At 40.8% G+C, this 26,603-nt stretch overlaps 1 protein-coding gene across 2 annotated transcripts in view; it reads left to right on the top strand.

Annotated features, from left to right (window-relative positions):
• The window catches only part of tbc1d1 (TBC1 (tre-2/USP6, BUB2, cdc16) domain family, member 1), a 66,141-nt gene that overhangs the window by 26,252 nt on the left and 13,286 nt on the right, over positions 1 to 26,603 (top strand). Inside the window, exons 4-19 of one of the 2 annotated variants that reach the window (XM_046047550.1) lie at positions 2,786 to 2,875; positions 2,977 to 3,081; positions 4,953 to 5,085; positions 5,631 to 5,722; positions 6,562 to 6,678; positions 6,937 to 7,062; positions 7,320 to 7,468; positions 7,860 to 8,120; positions 10,413 to 10,529; positions 10,738 to 10,851; positions 11,017 to 11,147; positions 17,597 to 17,797; positions 22,168 to 22,329; positions 23,937 to 24,095; positions 26,056 to 26,156; positions 26,340 to 26,483. In XM_046047550.1, coding sequence (XP_045903506.1) covers positions 2,786 to 2,875; positions 2,977 to 3,081; positions 4,953 to 5,085; positions 5,631 to 5,722; positions 6,562 to 6,678; positions 6,937 to 7,062; positions 7,320 to 7,468; positions 7,860 to 8,120; positions 10,413 to 10,529; positions 10,738 to 10,851; positions 11,017 to 11,147; positions 17,597 to 17,797; positions 22,168 to 22,329; positions 23,937 to 24,095; positions 26,056 to 26,156; positions 26,340 to 26,483 — 2,202 coding nt within the window. Of the gene's footprint in view, positions 1 to 967; positions 1,113 to 2,785; positions 2,876 to 2,976; positions 3,082 to 4,952; positions 5,086 to 5,630; positions 5,723 to 6,561; positions 6,679 to 6,936; positions 7,063 to 7,319; positions 7,469 to 7,859; positions 8,121 to 10,412; positions 10,530 to 10,737; positions 10,852 to 11,016; positions 11,148 to 17,596; positions 17,798 to 22,167; positions 22,330 to 23,936; positions 24,096 to 26,055; positions 26,157 to 26,339; positions 26,484 to 26,603 lie in introns of those variants that run through there. The other variant, XM_046047549.1, reaches the window with a different exon arrangement.

The following is a 26,603-nucleotide window of genomic DNA, read 5'->3' as shown; positions in this document are numbered from 1 at the left end:
CCCCTGAGGCAAATTTGTGATATTGGGCTATATAAATAAAATTGACTTGACTTCACTAGAGGTGTGGCATCTACTGTACATTGGCAAATGGAACATTTGTGGTTCACGCAGTATGTATTTAGTGTTTATTTCAATGTTTACCCACTATTGCTATGGTAGGCAGACACCTACTTCTGGATCAGTGCTAGGGCAATATGAGCACCCAGTCAAATACCACCTATAGAAATAAAGAGGGCAGTTAATATTTATGAAACTAAGTGCCCTGAGGTGCCACAATAAAGAGCATCCTGGAAGGACTGCACAGACGACCACAGTGTTATAGCACATTTTACTATAAGTTGCATGTATTTTTACATTATTTCCAGTGTTTTCAAGGTTGTTTATCTTTTCATGTGCTCAAATGGGTGTGATCATATTCAGAATAACTTTATGTTGGACCTGTAAAATTAATTGTCATCCATTTTTTAAAAGTTTTATTACAGTGGTTACAAGCTCTTATCTCCTGCTTGCTATCCCTCCAGGTTCCTGAGATAATCAGTACATTGAGGCAGGCTGGCAAGAGCTCGGCACGCAACGATGACATCACCACCATTTCCAACAAAACTTCCTCAGGAGGCAGCGATCCCTCTGAAAAATGTTTTTCTTCTCTCTCCACAACTGCACCCTCCGTGGCACCCTCTGCTGCGGTGTCTCCGACAGCCTTTGCCAAGAAGTTTGAGGTGCTGTTTTGCGGCCGTGTGAGCGTTGCTGACAAGAAGGCCCCTCCTGCCCTGATTGATGAGTGCATCGAGAAGTTTAGCCAGTCACAAGGCTCAGGGACGTGTGATAAAGGGAGAAATAGCGGGGGATTGGTGGGTGGGCTGAGGAGGGCGTTAACCTTGCCACCCAATGGGCTCGGGAGTGATGGCATTGGTAATGGTGCTGCAGGTAGCCCGACCACTGGGAAGCGACCTGTCCTGTTTAAAAGAGACCCCAGCTTTCCCTGTCTGCAGGCCCTGGATGAGAATGGACTCTCACCAGAGATCTCTCACACCAGCACTACTGATGCACACGCCCACTCTGCTGGAGTACAGCCCACCAGCCTGAAGGAGAACAGGACCATGCTGTTTACGGTGATTTTCATGAATGGACATGCTTACACGCACACACACAATAGCAGGTTGACCCTAATTACTCTGCATCCCATCTCTTTATTTGGTGGTTATAGTACATTAAAAGAAATCAAAAAATCTAAAGAACTGTATTTGTGTATATATACACATATATATATGTGTGTGTGTGTGTATGTGTGTGTGTATATATCTATCTATCTATCTGTATATATATATATATACACACACAACACGGAAGGTGGTGTCAGTTTGTCACAGTAATGTGATTCAGACAGTGTATAGGACAGCCAGTCACAGGTCCTCTTCCCCAGTGGGACACACCTACACAACCTTTAATAATCTTGCGCTGATTCACTCACACAATACAGTGCACAGGACCTTGGATTTTAGTTACAGAAAGAAAAACTAGCTACTTAAGAAAATTAAATTGTGCAAAAGACAATTTCTGTTGACCTTCGTCAGGCAACAAGACCTGGGACAATGGGTCCATGACTAAAACCTGTGAGTTACAGAAGGAAAACATTATTTTGGGTGTTGCAGCAGTCTTATGCTCAGTATGTGCATCGCAATACAGGAAAGGCTTGTACCAATGGTACAATTACAGAAATATATATTTTTAGAAAACGTTTTTATGTTAAGATGCCCTTTTCTTTATGGAGAAAAACAAATGATTACCATATTTGTAATTGATTGTTTCAGATTTAGGTTAAAAGCATTCAGCAATATTGCACATCAGTTAGCACCTCCACTGCTTTTTCGAGGTATAGTCTGAGTTCTTACAGCTCACGCACAATGGTTTAGATGGCAAAGAGAACTTTGTAGCGCAGTAATGTGCAAGTATGGATATTATTATTTGGATTATTAATAACAAGTCCTCAACCGCAGTCGCACATGTAGGACAGACAAGGAGAGAATAGAAAAAAAGACAAAAATATAAATCCCCTAATGACTCAGCGAGAGCAAATGCTGACTGCTGCTCAAAGTCAGCTCAGTCATGCTACCCTAATTCACCTTATTTTGACCTCAGTGACCTCCTGCCAACAGGAATTTTCCTGTTTGTCCTCCAGACGGGAAATGGTGACCACTGGCACAGGAACCACCAGGGCCTGGTGCCGTCCCAGTCAGCAAATACAGACATATTATTGACACTGAAGATATACCCTGCTGCTGCTCTGGAAAGTACAATATAGGCCAACTCGTTCACAGAAAGAATAGCTGTGATCACAGGGCTCGAAGACTTGGGATTTAACAGACATGAGACCTTGCTTATTATGAACCACTAAAGTCCCTTTTTGAGGTTTTGGAATGATAGTGAGTCATGTCCTAATGATGGTATGAATCTGGATATATCCCCTAAAGCGGAACTGTCCTGAAATGAATTGATACTTTTTGAGAAGAGAAGAAATGAAACTGCCTCAATTGAAAAATCCCATAATTACAAAAAGTTAGTTAAAGTTCCTTTTAAGCCTCTATTTTAAAACACATAATCATTGGTCAAGCCTTGTACTTTTAACTGATACTGTTTTTTTGCCATTTAACATATCTTTATGTGAAATAGGACCACACACTCAGAAGCACACACCACGGACTGCAAGCCTATGAAATACAGAGACATTTAGATACATAGAGATACGAAACTGTTTTGTCTTTGTGTTTTTTGTTCTTTGTTTTAGGTGGGCCGGTCTCAGGTCTTCTTGGTTAGTCCAGACACTAAGAAAGTTGCCATAGAAAAGAGTTTCAGGGAAATCTCCTTCTGCTCACAGGTATGAAGCCCTGTGTTTCTACACGCAATTGTCTGTTTAGGCTTGTGTGTGATTTTGAAACCAATGCTGAACCCTCAAACCACGTGGTCTTTTCTTTCTAGGGTATTCGTCACGTGGATCACTTTGGCTTTATTTGCAGGGAGACAGTGGAAGGAGGGAGCTGCCACTTTGTCTGCTATGTCTTCCAGTGCACCGACGAATCACTGGTGAGAGACAGATCATGAATGGAGAGCGTAGTAGAACATGGCAAGAGAAGGATGGGATATGTTGTTGAAAAAAACATGATGCATACGTGTTTCCCCCTTTTTTTTTATGTTTCTGAGCCAACAATAGCTGTGGCTGGAGGCAGTATGTTTTGGGGTTGTCTGGTTGGACCTTGGTTGTCAAAGGTCAAGGTGGCTATGACCTCACAAAACACATTTTTGGCCAACTCAAAAATTGATTACCGTTTTTCACACTTGGTTGGACATTGAATTTGTAACACTTTTGACTCAAAGGTCAAGGTCACTGACCTCAAAATGTCCTGGAAAAACACCCTTTTGGCTAAAATTCAACACTATAACTCAGGAACAGAAGGTAAGATTGTGACCTTATTTCACAGGTGACCGGACATTGAATAGGTCATTGTGGCCTTAGAATAAGGTTTTAGCCATAATTTAAGAATGAATTGGGCTTTTCCAGATTCCACACACACATGTTGACTTGTAAACAATAACTAGGATTCTGCCCTTCACTTCCTGCCTCATTCTGAATTTCGAGTTTCATCAGAGTTACGTGACTGCAAACAACGTATTGGTGCACGCCGAGCTGTGTGAGTGAGTTTTACCTGCAGCTCATAGAGAGGCTTTCCATCTAAAAATCCTAGAAGAATGCACAAGCAGCACATTGTGTAGCTTTATAATGTATAAGAGTCCATCTTTAAATAGTAATAAGGTGCATGTGTACCTGTGTACCTGTTTAGCCAATATATATAAATCTGATAAACCTTCATTAATCAGTTCAACTATGTGTATTCACTGGAATCAAACATATGTATCATCAGTATAGTGATAACTTCCATTTAGCCAAAAAATACACTCTCTTTACCTTTTTATTCAATTACTTTGAAGTATTCACTACATATATTAGTCTGGACAGACCTCGAACTGCAACTTGACTGGTTGGAGGCATACAACCGCAGGGCGACTGTTCTAGTTAAACTGCCTCCATCCAGAGTATTTTCTTTAACCAACACAATTAACAAAAGCAAAACTCCAAATAGGTCATTCATTCACTTATTTATTATGCACATCTACACACCTAGAAATGTCTTTTTATCATCATTAATGTGAATACAATACAGATTATTGTGTATTTCCTGTAACTAATGTCACATATCCATTTATTTCCATATCAGCAGTTCCCACTCAGTGTTCACATTTCATCAGCCCACTCAGTTTAATTTAACACATCGCAAGTTTGCTTTGGATCTGAACGCCACAGTGCGTGAAGCGGATATTTTTCTCCAATGTTGTTTTCTATCAATCAAGATTAAATGCTGCTCTAATTCTTTAGACCTATGACTCAGAGCATCTCTGCTCCACTGAGTCATCGTGTGCCAAATGGACTGTCCTTTTGATAAACCGCCCTGGTCATTAGGTGGACGTACTCTTCTGTATAATAGTCAGCTAATGTTGCAGTGTGATGGCTTATACTAGATAGATACTTACTGTAATTGTTGAAATAATGATTCACTGGGCTTTTTAAACATTAATAAATAAAACTGGACTATGTGTGGGGGAAAACTGCATATCCTTTTTACTTAACTTTTATTTTTACTTCTACTAGTTATATACTGCAAAGATATAATATCTGCAATTTAGGAAAGGGCAGTTCTGAGCACCGAAACAGAATGGATTATGGAGTATTTAAAAATGTGATGTAATTTGATCGAGAATGGGGAAGGTGTTGAATTTGTTCTAATCTTTATGGTAGTTTTCAAAAACAGCTAATGTGTGGTAGAATCAAAACAGATAAATGCACTGCCAAATTATCAAAAGGCTGTGTGATGAAGGATGGATGTATTTTGCTCTTGCAGGTGGATGAGATCATGCTGACTTTGAAGCAGGCGTTCTCTGTGGCAGCCCTGCTGCAGAATGCAAAGACCCAGAGCCAGCAGTGTGACAGCTGCCCCATGCAGCAGTTCCACAAACTGTGTGAGAGGATTGAAGGTAGAAAACTTTCCCGGCACAGCACATTTCAGACAATGAGGAAAATTAAAAGCAAATTTAATTAAATTATAATTGGTCAGAGTAAAGTCAATAGGTCACATTTTATACAGCCATTGTACATAACATTTACCTGGTTAAATAATTGTGTCATGGTGGCAAATGTCATGATGTATTAGTAACTGTGGCAAGTAAGGGTTGACTATCTGAACATTTCTCAACACTTCCAAATGATTGCAAGTTCTAAAAGATAAGTACTGGTCAGGTTTAGACTTTTGCAAAAAGCATACCTTGACAAGCCTTTTAGTAACTAAGGCTCTGGTCAAATTGATGCAGGAATGAAAACGGATTGAGTAAAAGTTAACCAATATTTCTTTATATATATAAAAATGCATCACAAAGGTAAAAGGACATATTATTCTGCTTAATTATGTGACTCAGCACCCTATATACCCTATAAGCATACACATACTATATGTAAAGCAAATCTAAAGTGAGACTAGTCTTATCTGCAGTGACTTTTTCTTCTGTATTGACATGTTTTTCAGGTCTATACCCATCTAAAACCAAGCTGGAGCTTCAGAAACACTTGGCCACTCTGGATAACCAGGAGCAAGCTTCGGTCTTTGAAAACACTATGGTATGTGTTCTGTTCTGCACCTGTAAGGCAAATGTGTGAATTCCTAGAGTTCCCTTTGAGGTGACTGCAACTAGAAACAAACCAGTCAGTTTGCAATTTTACCCAAGTTCATCATGACTCAATCACTGCAGAATGTCAGGTTTGTGGGATTTACAGTGACACACGTCTTTATGCGCGACTTAAATATTTCCACCATCTCTGTTTCCCTGGTGATCTATTTTGCACTCTTTGGTTGTGTCAACACTTCAGTCTCATTTCCCAGAAACACAAGTGGATATCGTAGATAAAGCACATCCATTTAACTGTTGGCAGTGGATCACATAAATCTATTAACCCGTCATTGTTACTACAGATGTTGAACAGTTAAAGATGAGTCTCCGGAGGTGAATGCCCTCAAATATTCCTACATGACTTAGCTGACATCTGTTGGTGATGTAGCTGAATTGCAACATTACAAAAAATGCTGTCAATACTATCAGCAGGTCACTGCTTTTCTAACATTAATTCATTGAACATTTGTTTCTAAAAAGCAAAGAGTCATGTAGTAAAAATACAATGCGCAACCAATTGTTAAGTTTTATTCATCACACATAAACTTGTTTTAGGCTCCTGACCTTGGAAACTGGTACTTCTTGTCTCAAATTGTAACAACCTGCCACGCAGAACAGCTCAATATATCCAATACATTTACATAATGTAATGTAGCCATTTTTTCAGTCAAAAACCTTCAGAGTAGGACACTATTTGTAAGTCAGTATTTGCAAGCTGTTTGTCAAATATCATTTATTTGCCAGGGTTGAACAAACAATGTACTTTGAAAATTTGTATCTTTGTCTCAGAGGGCTCGTCCTAAGAGCGACCAGGAGGAGAATGAGTTGGTGATGGCCTCCTTGAGGAATCTGTATGAGGAGAAACAGAGGAGCCATCAGCACACACTGCCTGGAGACAGCAAACAGGTAACTTTTGCACATCTCCTATGCACACATATACACTATTGTACCAGCTCTCTCTCTTTGTTTCTTGTTCTGTCTCTGCTCCAGATATGTTCTACATTTCCTCCAAAGTCTCAACAGGTCTATTACAGAGTAGTTAACCAAAGAAATAAACAATAGCTGTTGTCCCTTTCACTTACACAGACATAAGTGTAATACTACACTTGTGAGGACCACCCTCTCTCACTCACTGTCTTGTTTTCTCTCTCCATGTGTATGAAGGTGTGTGAGGAGGGAGCTCCAGCCCCAGTAGAGGCGCAGCAGCAGAGTAGCAGTCGACAGCGGCTTGAGCAGTTCAAGAGCCGAGCCAAGCGCTCTCTCACGGAGTCCCTGGAGGGGATCTGGAAGGTAACAATGCTCTTTCTTTCTTGGTTCGTGTTCAATAGCACACAAGTATGCTGTTGTATATTTGTTGTTTTGTCATGATCTAACATAGAAAACAGTTATTTTAGAGGAGACAGTCATTTTCCTTTTCAGAATTATTCGTCTTTATATTTTGAACATTACATGATAAGGGACCTTGAAGTAGTGTCTTGGTTTGTGATCTTTGGTTAAATGCCAAAGCAGCATACTGAAAATAACCTTGGAGTGTGTGTTTTTGGCAGGGGAGCAGCAAAGCCAGAGCTCAGAGGGACAACAGCGTAGGAAGTGACAGCGGCTCTTCCATTTGTACAGTCAACAGCAGCCAGGACCAGCCTTGTCTAGATGATCCCTTGCCTGCCTCCTCCCAGCTGCGACCCACCAGCCCCCTCAGGTAAACACACCTAAGCACACATGCCCGCACACTGACTCATATCTTGGGGTAGAGCAGTCAGTGCTTTAATGGTGAATTCAGTTCTACTTGTTTTACATGGATTTCATGGTTATCCTCTCTCTGGTGAGAGGATCACAAGGAGAGATTTATAGACCTATGTTGGTGCCTTTAGGAAAACACATAATATATATATAAAATAAGTAATAGGGTGAATGGCGTCCCCCAGAACTGTAGAACTAAACACAGTCTACAGTTAAAGTATGCCTAAAACTTCCATGAATTAGAAGCTAGGTAGTGCATATTATAAACTTAATTTCACCTGAAACTTTTTTTCTCCAATTCTGTGTATGTCTTCTCACATACTTTTCCTCTTCCTCTCCTCTTACTTCAGGTGCCACAACTCAACAGGAGACCTGAAGCACATCGATTCCTCTCTGCCCCTGTCGATGTCCTCCTCCTCTTTACCTGATGACGCTCAGCCGCAAGGCTTCCGCAAACGGGCCAGCACCTTCAGCCACCCTCCCTCCCTTTCCTCCGCAGAGGACTCGTCAGTGCATATACTAATTCACACGCAACAGGACCCTACTGCAGCTACCAAGCCCAAGCTTGTACGGCACTACTCCGTCAGCACCGACAGTCCACACCAGAGCAAGTAAGTTAGCCGTGCAGATAGCCGTCTTATTCCTGATTCTGCTTGGAGTGGAAGCTTGGTGCTCCGGGGTTGTGTTAGTGTTTACCTCTAACATTACTACAGAAGCCAGCTGGTAACAGGATCTACTATTAGCAAACCGTAGCTTTAACAACAAGTAAGGCTATCTGTCCATCAGGAAGACAGAGCAGCTAGAGGACATCAGAGGGAAAACCAGATAATATTTACCTTTCCCTCATAACCATAAAAGCACTTTCTGTGAGACACACTGCACTGCACAACCTCCAGCTGTGGCTCTATGAGCTATATGACCGCTAACTCTGGAACGTGGGCTGGCCTATGTAATTTTGGGGGCGTAAACATCCTAGATGTTACGTAACAACTAGCGCTTGTTCGCATTCGCCCGTTTTTCAGGGGTATTTTGAGTGCGCAAGATTTAAATATGAAGGAGGAAACAATGGAGATTGAGGCTTACGGTATGTCAGTTATATGCACTGAACTCTTTTTATTCAACTATGCCAAGGGAAATACAGTTTCAACTGGACAAATGGAGGACCAAACGTATTATTTAGCACAAGAGCCGACAGAGTACGTCGGCCGCCGTAGCTTCTCCTGCGCTCTGCGACTGGTGGTGCATTCATGTGGTGTCGGAATTATCAGAATCTTTTTTTTCCTCCTTAAATCTTTATTGCAAAAAGAGAAATAAAGTGTAACAAACATAAAGAAGTATACAGAACTTTGATTCACGCATAATCACATTGCATATACATATCTTGCAAACATGTAATTTGCAATATGGTTATAACAGTTAGTTTGATGTCCATGTAGAAGGAACTAGATATCTGCGTTTGTGTAAATGCTCTGATAACGCCAATCCAACACATCTTTGTAGTAGCGTCCCTGTAGCACATTCCGGCTTAAGAGCACATGACACACACGGCAGTCGGAAGAACAACTTCACATCTCGGGAAATGGGACCATCCAAGGAGCACCGTGAACCACTGGTTGCAATTCACAATCCTCACCACTAGATGCCACTAAAACTTTAAACCTTTAAAGAGTATATTAAAAGCTTCTTTTTTTTCACATTTCTATTTACAGCATTAAATGTTGATTTTTATATCATAATGGGCTGTATAATAACTTATTGGAAGGAAACCGGTAGTTCGATGTAAAATAAGACATTGAGAACTCCCATAAAGACAATGGTCTTTGCGAATCAGGCTCCTCCTATGGAAGCATCATCATCCTCCACTATTCAGGTCACCGCTAGGTCACACACAACCTTGATTTGGTGATAAAGGAAAAAGGTGGGCAAAAAGTAGGTAACCAGGAGAACGTGTGAGACAAAGTGAAAGTGAAACTTTCATAACAGCATTTTCAGCGTGTGTTATAGTTGTACTGTATTTGTGTTTCTGTTGATGAGTGTGGAACTACACTGAATGGTGACAGTCAGCCTGTGACAGCAGTCACATGGGTAGTTGAACCTATGTTTAGTAGAGTGTGTCATGCCCAGGTTTTCTTTATGACGGCAGGGGTATCTGTGTCAAAAGGGAAATGTAATTAACATACTGTGGATGGGATATTGAAGCAGGTGCGAGCCTTCACAGTTAAAGGGGAACTCTACCGATTTTACACATCAAAAAGTCTGTTTACAGGTGTTGGAGGGGACTGTTGCAAATGCTAAAATAAGTTGTATAAAGCCTTTTGTGGCCACAGAGGGAGCTAAGTGATATCTAATAACTGAGTCACTGTTGGTTGGGTTTGAAGACTACAAATTTACCAGACCTCTGTAGCCTGCTCCTCATCTCAGCTTGAGGCTCGTGGCTACATAAGCCGCTACCAGCATAACACACCTGAATCCTTAGCCGTCGGCAGTCAAGTTGCAGTGTGAGCCATGTAGCGGCAGGTTTTGAAGAAAGAGTGTGTGTGCAACAACAGATACAGGTAGAAGAGTCAGATAAATACAGATGATATATCTGGTTCTGCAGCACTGAATTTTAAACTTTTTTTTACTCATGAGTCCAGCTGTTTTATAGGAGTGCAATGCTTAATCAGGTAGAAGAATAGAATAAATACAGAGTATAATTTGCTGTCATTTATAGTTGTATTGTTGCCCAAAAGACAATTTTTACAGTTTGTAACAATGTTATTACCAAGGAGTTTGTGACGATCAGCCAGAATTCTTTATCTTCTCTACCTTCAAAATACTTTTTTCCCCTTTACTTTTCCCTGCTCTCTCTCATACTTTTTTTCAGCATCTTTGACTCTTTCTTTATTTGCACTGTTTCTCAGACAATCCCAAAACGACTCCACCCTTCCTCCTGTTCCTCCCTGCCCTTTGTCTCTCTCTCCTCTCCTCCCTCATCACCCTTCCTCACCCTCTACTGGAGCCCGGCTCAATAAAAGAAGGTGAGAATCCTGCATTGGGTCAGCACTTCAGCACTCCGTGACACAAAAAAATAGCCATGTCGCATCCCACCTGAACGCTAGGAGTCACATCCATCTATTGAAATCAATGGCGTTCGGAAGCATGTCTCATAAGCCATGTGTCCCTCTGTCATAAGTTTCTCTTTTCATCTGTTTTTTGCCTTCTTTCACCTGCATTTCTCCATCTCAGTCCTCTCAGTGGTCTGCGTGCTCGTCTCCACTCCTCCTCCTCTGTCCCTAATTTTCTGAAATTTCAATTTCTGGCCCCTGTCCAAGAGAACGATTGTCCTGAGCGAAAGAGCAGGTACACACACATATACACAACGTCCATGTTAGTGTGTCTAGCATAATTATAATCTGAGCTTCTTGTTTATAGTATAAAATACTACCTACTGAATGATTATGTAACTGTGTGTGTGTGTGTGTGTGTGTGTGTGTGTGTGTGCGTGCGCGCCTGTTTGTGTTTCAGTGATGTAGCAGCTCTGTCCACAAGTGCAGCATGTGGGGTAGGGGAAAGTCCTCTGCGCAGCCACCGCCACTCATGGAGGCAACAGATCTTCCTGAGGGTTGCTACACCTCAGAAGAACACAGAAACCAATGGTAAAAATGGACACACTCACAAATATATTTAACAGACACGCAAACTCCTCACCTTTTTTGTTTTGAAGATCCAATGAGAAAATATTTTGGGGGGAGAGGTGGGGGGGCTGTCGGTTGGTCGGTTATACTACCGAGTCCACTCTAGCACAAGCTTTGCAAATTTACAGCTGCATATGCCTAACCAATTGTCACTCCTAACGGCTAAACCTGACAGACAATCAGAGGCAGAATAGGGCGAGTCTTTTTTCAAGGCTACTACACAGTAGGGTCTGACAGCTGCCGAACGTAGTGTCCGTCTGAAAGCAAAACGTGTCGGCATTGGTGTTATTTGCACTGGGGACGCTGGGGACATGTCCCCACCACCTTTTAAAATGGCTGGTTTTGTCTCCACCACTTTTTGAAAGAATTTTTTTGAATAGCTTGCAACCAGTAATGTTAAATAACAAATGCAAATGCTTTGAGAAAAGTTAATTTACACATTTATTTATTTAATTTAAGCTAAAAAAAATCAAGCTACTAATTATAAAATGACCCCAAAACGTGCAGCACCAGTCAGTAACTTTAACAACTTCTTGACAGTTTTCCGTTCTCTTATATTTTTAGATTTTCTATTGTCACCTGCCAACAATTTTGTGTTTCTCCTTTACATCAATAAAAACATTTCCACTATACATTATTGCAGTAAAAGGTACATAAAATTTCACCAGATGCAGTTTAATGCTCAAAGACCCCCACTCCCAACTTGCAGTACACAATTGAAAGTTATCTATACAAATATGTAAGCTTTAACAGACCCCTTTGATACAGTCTCTGTGTGTTTATCTGCTTGCGTATCCTTCTCACCCGTTTTACCCCTGTCCAGTTTGCATGCCTGATTTTAACCCTATGTGAGGTGGCCCTGGTAGTAAAACCCCACTCACATTTGCCCTTATGTGACCTTGCCAACGATGGTCCGTCAGACTTCCAGGTGACCCCAACGACCATAAAATCTGTCTGGCACAACATGGTATTTAGCCCCTCATACTGCATACCAAGCTGCTTGGCAGGACAGGAGGGGAAGTCTTTAACTGAGTCCATTTGCCCTTGGTTTTAACACACCTTGAATAACCATGACCTGGATGTCTGATAATCTTCACAGACATGTTGTCGTAAGACATTGACTTCCACAATGTCTGTCAATGTATTACTTATTTATCCGCCCCAAAAGAAAGTTGAGACTCACCTGTCATATTTGCTGATCCATTTGGCCTATTGTACTTGTTGTAGTTCCTGAAGTCAAAATGGAGGCCCACTCAGTGTTGATCAATGATCTGGGAATTAGTCTAATACATGGAAAATTTAATTCCTCATCAAAGCAGTAGTTTCCTTTAAACCAAGGATGTGCCGCACCTTTTTAGATCTGAAGAGTCAGATAGAGTTTGTCTATATTTACAATGGGATCACACTGAGGTCCTGTGTTAGCAAGATGACAGAAATGTGTATGTAATTACGATGCAGTTGCTACCTACGTGCAGGGTAGAGGGAAGTACCACAGAGAGAAGCCAAGCATGGGATTAACCTGTGCGATTGGACAAGATACCGCCTTGCTTTTAATGGCAGATTTAGAACATCATAATGGATAAAGACACCACATGACAACAGCAATGGTTAGTGCCGAGCAAAGCGCCTTAGCCTTAACAAAGAATTTGTAACAAGTTTGAATAGCTGTTATTGAATTATAGCCTACAAAGGATACTGCATCACATCTAAAATTAAACTTTCAACAAGTATTAGCAAGTGTTCCTTTTATCCCATATACTATATATCAATAATATTTCTTTTGAAATTACAGACTGTAGATCATAATATTTGCTGCTCTTTTCAGCCTGAAAAGAATCAGCTCAAACCATGAAATGCACAGCAAGTTAAACATTATCCCAACTAATTTGGAACAAAAATGCTGTCTTAGACACAACAATGTACATGAATGTGCATCTAAGATAAGAGTTTGATACAGTGAATATTTCTACAATAGAATTTCATCTTATTGAGTTATGCACATATTTTGCTTACTGTCACCACATAATATGCCACATGTCTAATTTAGATGACTTTGCCAAAAAAAACATGTTTTGTGCACTTGGGAGTACGCTGAGCGTGTCCGTGTACATTAGAGTTTTGACAGGTGAGATCTTAACACTAAGATTACTTTGCATGCTCCAGTTGTAAAGTTCATCACGTGTTATTGTAAGGAAGAAGAAGGTTCCATGTAAAGACACTTGTGTAAACACACATTCTCATATACGTAGACATGCGATTAATATCCAAAGTAAGAGCATGGACAAGACACTTCCTGTGTCCTTCGTCACCTGTGCGATTATTAAAAACTGCCATACCAGGTCCCAGCGTGTAGACAGTGGTGCAGTAGCAAAGCCTTTCCACTTTGTGTCACTCTTTCATTTAACATGTTGTGTGTTTAGAAAAGAGGAAGGGAATGAGAATAGATCCCTTTACCATGGCTCTTTCTCTCCTGTATGAACTTGAATTGGCTATTACAAATTACTCTGTCTTTGCAGGTTTTTCTCTACCTGCTGTCTCTTTGTCCGCAATTTTTAGGTGATCTTTAAGAAATGATATTCATGTCCATTCAAGCATTCTTGGTTTGGATTTTGCAGTGCTTTGGATTTTTTTACACACTGAAAAGTACACACCATATAATGAAATGAAATCAGTTTGAGGAAAACCTTGAATGCCTGGAAATTGACAGCCATGTCAAATATTATAGAGGTGTAAAGGATACAAGTAGAAAATAGTGATATACATTTAGTAAAAATGCTGCTTTAACCTCAGATAACTTTGAAATTGCAATCATCTTATCTCAGTATGTGACCAGACAAAAGTGTGCTTGTGCAGACGTGGGAATCATACATGTGCTTGCACGTCTTCAGATCCTACATTTTGATAATTATATGTACTGTGTGTGTGTGTGTGACAGAACAAGTGTTGACAGTTGAGATAGATGGGTTGGTCGCACTGTAACTCCACCGAAACGCCTGTAACAAGAGCATACACAGAAAAAAAAAACAGCCTTGAGAAAAATACTCATAAAAACAAAACATGTTCTTACATAGTACCTTTAAAAAAGGAAGTAATTTCTTTATTACACTTTATTATACTGGTGTTTACATTTTGTGTTGGAAGAGATGTCAGCTTATAGTATAAAGTTTGTCTGGGGTATCTGGGAAAATGTTAACAGCGGCAATATAATGTTGATAATATGGTCGGCATCTTGTAAAAAAAAAAAAAAAAAAAAAACAAAACTGGGAAACACTGTCCATCAATTTGGACTACATGTGAGCCCCAAGTGAAAGAGGCGGGAAAAAACAAACACTTAAAACTAAAATGTAGCTATGTTTTGCAGCCACACGCCCCGCCATCACTAACACTAGGTAACTGCTAAAGTATGATTAATGGTTTGCATTAGAGGGTAACACAGTAGTGGATTTTCAATCCTGTCCCATCCCATTCCCAATTAATAAAACAAAAAATTAAAACTCTGAAAACAGCGTTTATATGTATATTTTTATATAAAAAATGATCTGTGATTCCCGTCTTGACCATTCCCATTTACTTTTTTTCCTGGCCAGTCCCATAATGAATGTTGATAGTGTGTAAGAGTGTTGATTAGACGATAATCATAAAGGTCACAGGTTCTCGTGTCATTGCGGAAATATCTTGTTGTTGTGTTTTTGAGTAAGGGTTGGTGAGGGTCTAGAAGTAACCACTGTTACCTGTGTTTGTCCTGGGTTGATTTTATATTGTCCCGTTATTGTCACATTACAAAATGTTGCAGTTTCTATTCAGGCAGCAACTATCCTGCCTCTTTGTGTCACTGTACGCTGCCTTTAATCCAAAACAAATCTCATTGGTTGACACCTCCTGCACACATAAAACGCGCCACAGTTTGGCAGATCAAACTGAATTTTTATGTATTATTTCAAGTACTATTACCAGAGCAGAGACCTGAAGATAACACTAGTGGGGATATATGCCAAGTGAGATGAAGAGTCAGGGAGGAGGGGTTGGTCTACTTTTCCAATGTCAATTGGCATTGATCCTGAAGAGTAAATAATGGCACAATGTATCATGGGGTGTTGGATCCACCTGCAGCAACACACGCCACACCAAAAATAATAGGGGTGGTTGTTTGGATAGAAGTCCTGCGATGTCACTGTTGTTTGAACTTCTAAGCAGCCTCACACTGTAAAAAACACTGTTAAACCTAATAGGGCTGACTTGCGTAGCTTCCATTTTAGTTGTGACTTTGTCTAGGGAAATTATAGAAATAATAAAAACACAGCATTAGAAAAAATATAAATTAAAATATCAAATTAAAGTTACCTTTACAAAGGCAGCTGCACAAATGATTGATATTAAGGTCTCCAAAATCATGACAACCAAGGCATTAGAGAGGAAGAGTGGTCACTAGTAGACCCCTAACACTGACTGATAGGCACCTAACATTAACAGGATATTTTCTCCATGTTAGCCGCTAAGTGTATAAAGTTTGTGTTGTTTTTTAATGCTACCACCGAGTGTGCCCTGAAATTTACAAATTCTCAACACACCTAAGCCACAAAACATTTCCATATTAACAACTGAGCATTATAACATGCACAAAGGTGCTAGCAGGAGTAATGGATTACACTACAAAGTAATGCATTTCCATGAAGTAGTTTACTTCTGTTCACACCCCTCTGGATTCTGTATTTAGGTCTAATAAGTGCAACAGGAATGTGGGACTAATGTGATTTCTTTTTTATCCACATTCCCACTGAACGTGCTGCTCAAAAGGGATTAGCAAGGATTAGGCACAAAGTTTCCCTTTCAGATAACAGAGGTAAACAACACGTCAGACATTTTATATCACCATTAATAAAATCTGCACCTGAAGTTTATTTTGACATTCAACTGCCTTGAAGTAAAGGAAAAACCAGTGCTCTTAACGGGTTAGTGTGACAGGCTTTGTGCTGGCTGAATGCACTGCTAAGTTGTGTTGAGTTGGGTGTGTATTTATGTGTGTGCTTACATACATGAGGTCATGGGTGTGTCGTGTGTGTGTGTGTGTGTGTGCGTGTGCGTGTGTCGTGTGTGTGTTTTTTGGAGGGGGGTGGCAGTGTCTCAAGGTCATGTTGACAATCCATACACAGACATCGTCAGAGGAAAGCACCAGTCTTGTTGACCCACTTTGCGTGTGTGTGTGCATGCGCGCACAAGCACTGTGACTTGGTTCAGGCCAAGTTGGAGTGTTTGCTCAGGGAGTGGATCGTTCAGCTAAATGCAAGAGGGTGTGTGTGTGTGTCTGTGGTTATTTTGGCGTTAAGAGGAGGTTTTACCTTTAAGATCAGGCGCAGCTCTTATGGTTAAGGTTAGGGCAACGGGACTAGGAAGTTAATGTATAGTCACTGGAGAGAGGGAGAGAGAGAGAGAGTGTGTGTGTGTCCGTGCATGCATGCATTTTTCACACCTAAAAGCTGACCTTTCAGCAAAGTTCTGTTGAAGCAGTGTAGCAGTCTGTGTTTGTCTAACAAATACATGACTCTGTTACGAGGGTTCGCCGTCTCTGGGTGTTTGGTTTGTCTTCACTTCTCTTATAACTTAAGGGTTTGTTTAGCATTGTGTTTGTAGAGTGACTGCTGGTTTCAGCATGTCTTGGAAAGTCTCCCCGACACAGACACAAAGGCATACATAAATGTTAACCTCATCTGGCACAAAGAACTCTATTGTCATAATGCGTGCGTATGTCTGTGTGTAATGTGTTGATGGACTGCATAAAGGTTGGTCCTTGTTTCTTGTATGTTGTCTGTTGCATGCGAAAATGGTGGCTTATCTTGCATATTTCTTATTTTCCTCAGAAGAGTCTTGGAAAGATGAGTATCAAATTTACATACCTAAGCCAAGCTAAGGTATGTTTCCGTGTGTGTGTGTGTGTGTGTGATCAAACTGAATCCTGATGTTCTTACGAATTGAAAAAGAAGCAAGTGCTATCCGGATAGTTGCTATGTCCTTATTCTAAGCAACACAGAGTATTTTGAGGTTTGGGATCCACCCTGTACTTTGGGGTGGAGTCACACAAACAATTTTTTTTTTTTTTTTTTTTTTTTCACTGTGTGCATTGCACCCAACTGTTTCAAATATATCTATGTTTAGCATTTTTATTTTCATTTGCATGAGTGTATTATCTGCCCCATTTTTTCAAACAGAATGTTCAGTATCCTGTGAATAAAGAAAATGAGAATACTGAGTAAATTAAATTATTGTGTATATATATATATATATAATTATTTTTTATGTATGCATTTTTACATTTCATGTCAGATATTCCTTGTATTTAATGCAATGGACACATAATTTAATCTGAGTAATCTGATCTAACCTAATGTAATATAATCTGATATGTCTTGTCTCAGAGCGGGGGGATCCCTGTCTAGAGGGGGGTCGAGTGTGCGTGGGCCAGGTGGGAATTGGAGGAAGTGGTGACTTGTCCATAAGTGTGGTGCCTGAGGAGAGGACAAAGAGGAGCAAAGAGGAGCTGAGGGAGCTCTGGAGGAAGGCCATCCTGCAGCAGATCCTGCTGCAGAGGATGGAGATGGAGAACCAGAAACTACAGGGTGAGTTGGAGGGAATTGAAATGCACAAACATAACACTATTAGCCTGCATACCATTTTTATTTTGCAATTTATTCACATGTTCATAAACAAAAGCTTATTATAATCATGCACACATCCTCTAATGCTAAACGGACAAGTGCATTAGATTCACTACAATGAGCAGTATAATCTCTCTTAATCTTATAATTAGCATTAACGCTATAGCAGTGCACAGTGTTGCAGTGGAAGTGACCGTCCCATAATCCATGCGACAGACAGACACTGCCTGAAGACAAGAACCGCAGCTAAATACTTGAAATTACTCTGAAAATACTCAAATTCAGTGTATTCTTCAGATGTTATTAAATCACAAAACATATTTATTTGTGATGTGGTCCTGCAAAGTTGGATTGGATTTGTTGTCTGTAAATGGACTTTTATATAACTACATTCCATACACTGACGGCAGAGGCCACCAGGCAAGGTGCCATAGTGGTCATCAGAAAGAAACTAAGGGGGCTTTCACACCTACCTCGTTTGGTTCAGCCTTTAGGACTTTTCAGTTTGGACCAAAAATACAGGTGTGAAATCTCCCACGGACTACAGTCCGGACCAAACAGACAGACATCTCCCGTGACAGATCATCTTTTCAAACAGAGGGCCATTATAGAAGCACACTGCCACCCATCTCTTTGGTCTCTCCTCAAACAGAGGTGCAGAAGGATTGCTTGCTGTCTGCTCCTCCTGTCCTGTCGACAACGTTACAATGTATAACGTAGCCTATAGCTGGTGCTGCAGGTAGTAATGCCATAATAACAATAATAGTGGTGGCAAATATGCATATGTTCATTTTTTATTCATTAATTGTCAAAGATACCCGCTAAACTGTTTAATAAACCAATCAATGTCAAGTATAGGGAGACGCAGCCCACATAGATGAGGACGACAGGATGCAAGTGTGCCATGTAAAGTCCTTTAGTGCGGTCGCAGAATTGCGGTGTGAAACCAAACCAAAACTAACTGAAAAACATGAACTCAGACCAAAGTTCATGCGGACTTTAAGGTGTGAAAGCCCCTTAATCATTCACACTCACTCACATAACGATTGCACAGCCTTCGGGGAGCAACTTGGGGTTCAGTATCTGCAGGAAGCTGGGGGTTGAACCTCTGATCTTCTGATGAGTGAGCTACCCGCTCTAGGCCACAGCTGCCCCATCAAAATGTCGTCTGCTTTGTTTCGTTAAGCACCGTTGGCAACTCACCTGGTAACATTGTTGATTTACACGATGACATGGTTTCTCTAGATGCTAAACAGCAGGACAAACAAGTCTTTCTTTAATCCATCTTTGGCAACATGTCTTTCCAGATGTACACACACATGCAGGTTATGTAATCGAGTATGCACCTGTTTTTATGTCTTGTAACACTTCGACCCAACACTAATGAACAGGTTGTATAATATAAAATTGTGTGTGTTTGCTGGTAGGCATATCTAAGGGCGCGCCAAGTGCCCCACCTCTTTCCTGACCCAGTTGGCACGTATCAACGTGCACCTAAGCACCATAACCGTAACTGCCTCCACTGTATACAGACCATCCGTTCATACACACACGCAACACTTTGTCCGTGACACAGATATCAATATTATAAATGAAAAACAAGTCCGGGCAGTGACCTCACTCTGTTTAGCTTCACACACACTCTATGTACTCATACTAGACACATCAACATACGCATCTACAGCGTGTGGCAGCTTTCTTGGGCATCTATACTTAAAGTGTGTTTGATTCCTCCCACATGGTGCGCTCCACCTCTCTGTCTATTATTTGTCTGGCTGGAGCTCAACTCCCTGTCCACCGTTTTTTCTGTTTATCTTGCTCACCGCTGCCTGGTTTATGGCTCAATTGTGTGTGTATATCTTTGTTAGCTCCAGGGTGGGGTATTCTATCTTGTTGTGTGTTATCATGGGCGGAGTCTTCCGGCAACAGAAATGGAGAGCAGGAGGTGAGGAGAGTTTGGAGAGTGGAGCGATTAAGTGCTGGCTGGGTTTCGGCCAATGAACGAGTCCTGATGAACTAGACTCTGCCTGCTCCAGACAGCTGATAAGACAGACAGCGGAGCCACAGCCCCTCAAACAGCATCTATTCTTACTCTGGGTGTGTCAGCTACTCCTCCATCCAAGTTTTCTTCCTCTATTATCCAGAATACACATTCCAGGTCACTCCCGCTACTTGTCTGTCTTTGATTGCTGGGGCCATGATATACAGCACTTCATAAAAAAACATTCAGACCTCTTGAGATTCTCAATTTATCTTGTGCCAAGTTATTTTTAAATGTGTTTATTCTGGATTGTGGTGTGAGTTAAATGCAAAGCCCTCTACTTTTGCAAGGCACTGAATTTCCATTTGCTCAGTTTGTTTATTAAAACTGTGGTGTTATTATAATAATTGCAAAATTTTGCTGATGCAAATACACTTTGCTTAATCCCGCCTGTTGGCTGCACACATAATTCCAGCCCATTTCCTGGAAGGTGTCAGAGCAGTTTGGAGTGATAAGCGGCCTGCTGTCTCTTTCCTGTCCTGTAGTGATGATGTCACTCTCCCCAGCTCTGCCAAATTGCAGCTGGTCACTGGGTGGACACCACACATGAACGGAAAGGGTGGGGAAGTTCACAAGGGGAAGGAGGGAGAAGAGGGGAGAGTGTGGTTGATGGACAAGACAAACATGAGATTGAATGAGAAGAAAGTTGAGTTTTGACACAAAAGTGAGAAGAGAAGGGCTGTGAGTAAAGAGATTAAGGGAGGGAGAGAGGAAGGGTGTTGTCAAAAAGAGAGGAACAGATGAGGGGCGCTGGGTGTGCCCTCACCCTCTTTGATCAGTGGTGTCAACATGTTGCAACGGAATTCACAGTTTTTGTCTTTCTGTTTATCTTAAAGGCTGGGTTAATCTATGTTAAGTCCACAACCAGTGATTCCCTCCATAAATTTAATTGGACTATAAAAAAAAAGTATTATTATAGCAAAGCAGGGGGAGCGTGTTGCACTAACAACAATCCCTGTCCAAAGGGTCTCTCTGATATTCCTACTTTCTGCCTGTGGGTAATGTACAAACTTCCCAGAAAGCTACAGCCCTCACATTAAAGTGGCTATAATCAATTTTTTTATAATGACAATCATATCATGTGGAATCATATACATAAAAGATGTTGGTCAGAGTTATCAACCTACAGAGAGTTATCTCCTTGATCTGCTCGGCTTTACAGAGCTTTATAGTGAGTTTCAGCTCGCAGTTTAACTGTCCGGTCCGCAGGTTTACTGTTTTGGTTCACTCTCGCATCTCTCTAGCGTTGTTGCAGGCTTTTTTCAGTGACAAAGCTCTAAAAACCCACTCTTCACCTACCTTCTCAGCACCAGATGGCAGACAGACACAGTTAGCAACTAGCTGGGGAACAAAGTGGACCAATTAGCAGCTAAAGAGCCAGATTAGCAGCTCCTGAGCCATTTCCCTCCGGAGTTGGTGGAGACCAAAAACAGAGCTAAAAGAGAGGGAATGGACTTACTGTTCGCCATGTTGCCACACGCACGACTCCAAATGAATGATTATGTTGTGCAGTATCTGCTGAATGTGTTAAAAATTAAACATCTGCTTGCTCGTGAGTCGTGATATATCAACTTTAAAGGTGCCTAGCTGAATGGAAAAAAAATTAGTTTGAAAAGCAACTGAAAAGTGAAACCAGCAGCGTTGTTCCTGTAGTCATTTCTCACACATTCCCAACTGACTCTGACTGTTTAAACCGTTTGCCTCCAACATTACCCAAATGAAAATATTTCTTTTTTCCTGTGATATGCTTTTTTAATACATTACAAGTCTGATAAATCCTGTCTGCATCTTGTCTTTTCTGATGAATTTAGTAACTAGATGATGACAAACTCTGTCATGAAATGCATTTGGCCTGTTCTGTTTAAAATCCTCTTTATCTAAAAGTTATGTTTCATAAAATTATTCATTTCTTCTTCTGACTTTAGCGGAGGTAGCCATTCAATCAGATCAGGCTTTTTATCCTCTTCACTGTTTTTATTGATATGACAGGCTAGCTTTACACAACAAAGACAGAATATGGAAGTCTGTATCAGTGAACTCAGAGTGTATGAGTACAGTAGCACTAAATATATAGTAACACAAAATATACAGTCTATTGTGCTTCATGAAGAGACCATTACCCTGACGGCTGCGCTCAAATACCTTTCGGGAACACTGGTCAGTTGTTACCAGTTCCAGCCATGGCACCTGAGCTCCACCCAGCCAAGAACCTGCAACAAACACACACACACACGGGGCGCTGGGGTTGTCACATTATTGACGTGTATTGTCTGTGTATTTCTGTTTGTAGCCTCGGAGAGCGATCTTCAGAACAAGCGTCTGAAGCTGGACTACGAGGAAATCACTCCGTGTCTGAAGGAGGTCACTCTGGTCTGGGAGAAGATGCTGGGGACCCCCGGGAGGGCAAAGGTCAAATTTGACAAAGAGACCATACATGCTGCTGTTGCACAAGGTACATATTTGGCTCCACAGATACATATATCAGTGCTTCTTGGAAATATTTGCTCTTTTTCAAAATCACCAGGTATTAGCAAATATTGACCAAAGCTTAATGTAAAAATCTCCATAACTGAAAATATGTATTTTTTCTCCTTATCAGCTCAGGCCCTTTTCTCAAATACAGAAAAAGGCAAGATTATAAATTCTATGAAGTGTTGTCAAATCACACAGTAAAGTCAGTGTGTATTTCCCTTAGACAACTTTACACCCACTGTCTGTCTCTCGCCGTCAAGGCTCTCTGTTTTGTCCATTTTCTAGCATTAGCATGTTGTGCACAGAAGACAGGAAGGTTACATGTTTACATGTTTAAACATCCTCCTCTCAAACACTGAGAGTTTAATGGTGATTCTTGTGCTCTATGTTTTACAAACCCTATGTTAATGGAATTAGTCTCACCTAATGTAAAATTCCTTTTCATTTCCTATTTTACATTGCCCCTCTCTTATTACAAACTCATAACGCCAGGGACATCATTTTTAATAGTGTGTGTTTTTTTTCCAGATTTCCTCGTAGCGCACAGAAAAAATAGAACAGAAGCAGATCACATTTTATTAATTCGTGCAAATAACAATTTGATGTTTTATGGGGGGTTACATGCTGGACTGTTGTTGGCTCTAAACTTTGGCCAGGCAACCAGTGGAGATTCCATTAAGTTACTGCTGAGAGCCAAGATGTAACCACCTGTAAAACGACTAATTGTTTAAAAACATTTTAACAATTATTGTGATTTAGATATGTTGATAGGTGACTTTGGACAAAGCCAGGCAAGCTCCTGATTCCAATCTTTGTGGTAAGCTAAGTTAACTGTCTAGTGTAAGAGTGGTATCAATCTTCTCATCTAACTCTTCACCAAAAGGTAAATAAGTGCATCTCGCAAATTGCTGAAAATTCACTTGAAGCCCCAACTGCTCAGTCAGCCAGCAGATCAGACTGAGGTTGCACTGGCCTGCTTCCAGGTTTGAATGTGCATAAATGCTCAGGGCGTTCCTAAAATAGAAGATAAACAAACGCTAGAAATTCTTGATTTAGTAAAAGGAATTGAATCTAATTGGATCTAATAAAAAATTACACTGCTCTACCCTACCATTTGTAATCTAAATAGTATCTATGTAGTCAATATTTGTGGTAAATATCCTATATGCAAGGTTCATTTACTTTTCCATTGCATTTATGATATTTGCTTAGATATGTGTGACCAAGGTCAAGAATGAATCTCCACACTCAAAGGTAAACACTGTAGCACCCTATATCCCCTCACCATTTAGAAACATCTATGGACTAACTTGCCTGTCACTCAAGCTCATACTAATTAATGGGCTGACATAAGATGTTTTTGACAGCCAAGTTAAGGCTGCGCTGGGTATCTTCAGTCGTCTAAGATTCACCACATTTTTTTAGTCCTGACACATCTTATGATTTGCGTACTACAGGCATGATTTGCATATTAGTACAAAATCTGTTGTGTCCCAATCTCTGTACCCGAACAACATGTAATTCCACTATTGCACAACCCCGCCCCACCTAAACCTAATCCTGTTTTATTTCTATCACTTCCGGCAGGTGTGCCAAGGCAACATCGAGGCGAGATCTGGAAGTTTCTCTCTGAGCAGTACCTGCTCAGGCAGACGGTACCCTCCCGCCCCCCAACCAATCACACTCCGTACAAAGATCTGCTGAAACAGCTCACCTCGCAGCAGCATGCCATCCTCATAGATCTGGGTAACTCACACACAGAAAATATTTATACTCACTTGCACACATTTTTAGATGCTTAATTTTGAATCTATTCTGCTTTCTGTTCTATTCTGCTAGAAGGGCTACTGAAACATAAATGAATGTGCAGTATACCCTGTGCACAAATACGTGCATTCCTCTCATTTGTGTGTGTGTGTGTGTGTGTGTGTGTGTGTGTGTGTGTGTGTGTGTGTGTGTGTGTGTGTGTGTGTGTGCGTGTGTGTGTGTGTTCATGTCTCTCTTGTATACACACACACAGACATACATCAACACATTTTAGATTTTACAGACAGGGATTCTACAAATCATTGAAGTCAGTTCCCTCAACAAAGGGCTTTTTTAAAGTCTTACATTTCCTTTTCAATGGTCTTGAATATTTTTTTCTTGCCTTCTGTAAACAGTAGGACTAGTGATAGCAGTTTTTTGTATTTGATTGCGGGCTGAGACTATATAGATTGCTATATAACTAAAAGTCGGGTTGGTGTGACAGTTAGTTGATTTAATCCTTCTTTGCAGAGTTTGAGTCAGCACCATCAGACCTGTAGCAAACACTGTCCCTGCTATCTACAGTGACTAGAAAGCTCATCAACTCGTAATGGGCAAGGGCTGATTTGAAAACCTTAATTATTTTTTCATTACTGAATTAATTCTTTAATTTTGTATCTTTGTCAAAGTCACATTGATTGACTACTTATATTACTAAAAATGTACAGCTGGAAAGTGACACAAATTAGATATATATGTCCATAAATGTATGTACTTAATACATACCTATTGACCCCACTGGTTTTCTGTCATCCTTTGACAAGTATGATCGATGAAAAATATTAAATTGCCATCTGTGATGTATCAGAAACATCTTTGAAAGTCTTAAATTTAATTTGGTGAACACTGCAGAAACCCTGTACAGAGCACATTACAGTAAACCTCATTTTAACCCTCAAATGTTCACAACACCTCCTACCCAAAACCCACACAGTACCTACACCCCACCCATATAACACCCACACACATGCATATACACATCCACCCACACATCTACACCAGTTGCACTTATCCTCCTGTGTTTTTGTTGTTGACCCTGTGTCTTTCATCTGGCTATTATGTTATTCACTCTACATCAAATAGGGCGGTAACAGCGCACAAACTGACGGTTTGCTCACATGGCCCAATATGAAGGTGTTATGTGCTGTAGGATTAAAAACACAATGTTTATGATACTGAAGCAGCAAAGAGGTTTGCAGGTAGAAAATGCACAACTCAAGACCATCTACTTCGCGTAAAAATTCAAAAGCGCAGCTTGAGTTAACATAAGTTAGGCAAGAGGACAAAGAGTAGAATTTAGGGATGTGAAGTTCAGCACTCCCACATCTTCCATTCATCACACAGAACAGGCACATACAGTCTTTGCTTCAGGCAGGGGAGGGAGTTCTGTTCACAAATGTAAAGCCCCCACCGCAAGCGTATTCGCTCACACAGTTGTCATTGTCTTCCCCAAAGCCTCACTGTCGCACACTGTAAGTGGGGGGAAAAACACACATACATGCCAATGACCAGTCTGTCCACGTTAAGAATGTTCTTTTACAGAAGGCACTCGTCCCATCCACCATTACATGTTAAGTTTCGGGTTTTGCTTTTATATTTCTAAGCATAACTGCTTGGCACATGCTTGTGCACTGACATCCTTTTTTTTAACATTAACAGCAAAGTGTGCAAGTCTAGCAACCTAAGACAAAGTTTGCTTACAGAGAATTCTTTCCAGCAGTATGTCAGACAAAATCAAGTAAATCAAATTTATTAAAAGTGTGTTATTATGTTTTGAGATGTGTATCAGGTTGATCTCAGAGATCAAATAGATATTTTGGCTGCCAGTATTTCATCCTAAATTAAAAAAGTGCAGATGTTTTGCAATATAGATAATGTCTCCCTCTTTTCCTTGTCCCAGGTCGCACTTTTCCCACTCATCCATATTTCCAAGCCCAGCTGGGGGCCGGACAGTTGTCTCTGTATAATTTACTGAAAGCCTACTCATTGCTGGACCCTGAGGTATCATTAAATTTTTTTAGTATTCTTTCTTTCTTCTTTCACTTTGCTTTTGGGTGTCTCTCTCCCGCTCACCCGTTGAACTGAATGGACCTGTCAACCATCTTTTAGGCTTAAGCTTCCCACCCCCCCCCACCCCCTTGCTTGTCTGTGTAGACGTCAAGTTTGTTATTGTTGTTACTGTAGGTGGGCTACTGCCAGGGCCTGTCCTTCATTGCTGGAGTGCTGCTGTTACACATGGGGGAGGAGGATGCCTTCAACATGCTCAAATTTCTAATGTATGATGTGGGACTCCGCAAACAGTACAGACCCGACATGATTATCCTGCAGGTAAAATGCTCACACACACAGAGTCTCTTTGTGTCTCTTTGTCCCACATATAAAGTGCACGTTTGCAGCCCCTACACACCTTAATCTATATAATTTCTCTCTGTTACCCACACACTGCTG

This window comes from Micropterus dolomieu, linkage group LG04 (genome assembly GCF_021292245.1).
Source record: "Micropterus dolomieu isolate WLL.071019.BEF.003 ecotype Adirondacks linkage group LG04, ASM2129224v1, whole genome shotgun sequence".
Lineage (NCBI taxonomy): Eukaryota > Metazoa > Chordata > Actinopteri > Centrarchiformes > Centrarchidae > Micropterus > Micropterus dolomieu.
Note: the sequence above shows the minus strand (reverse complement) of the source record. Positions and strands in the feature narration are given on the sequence as shown.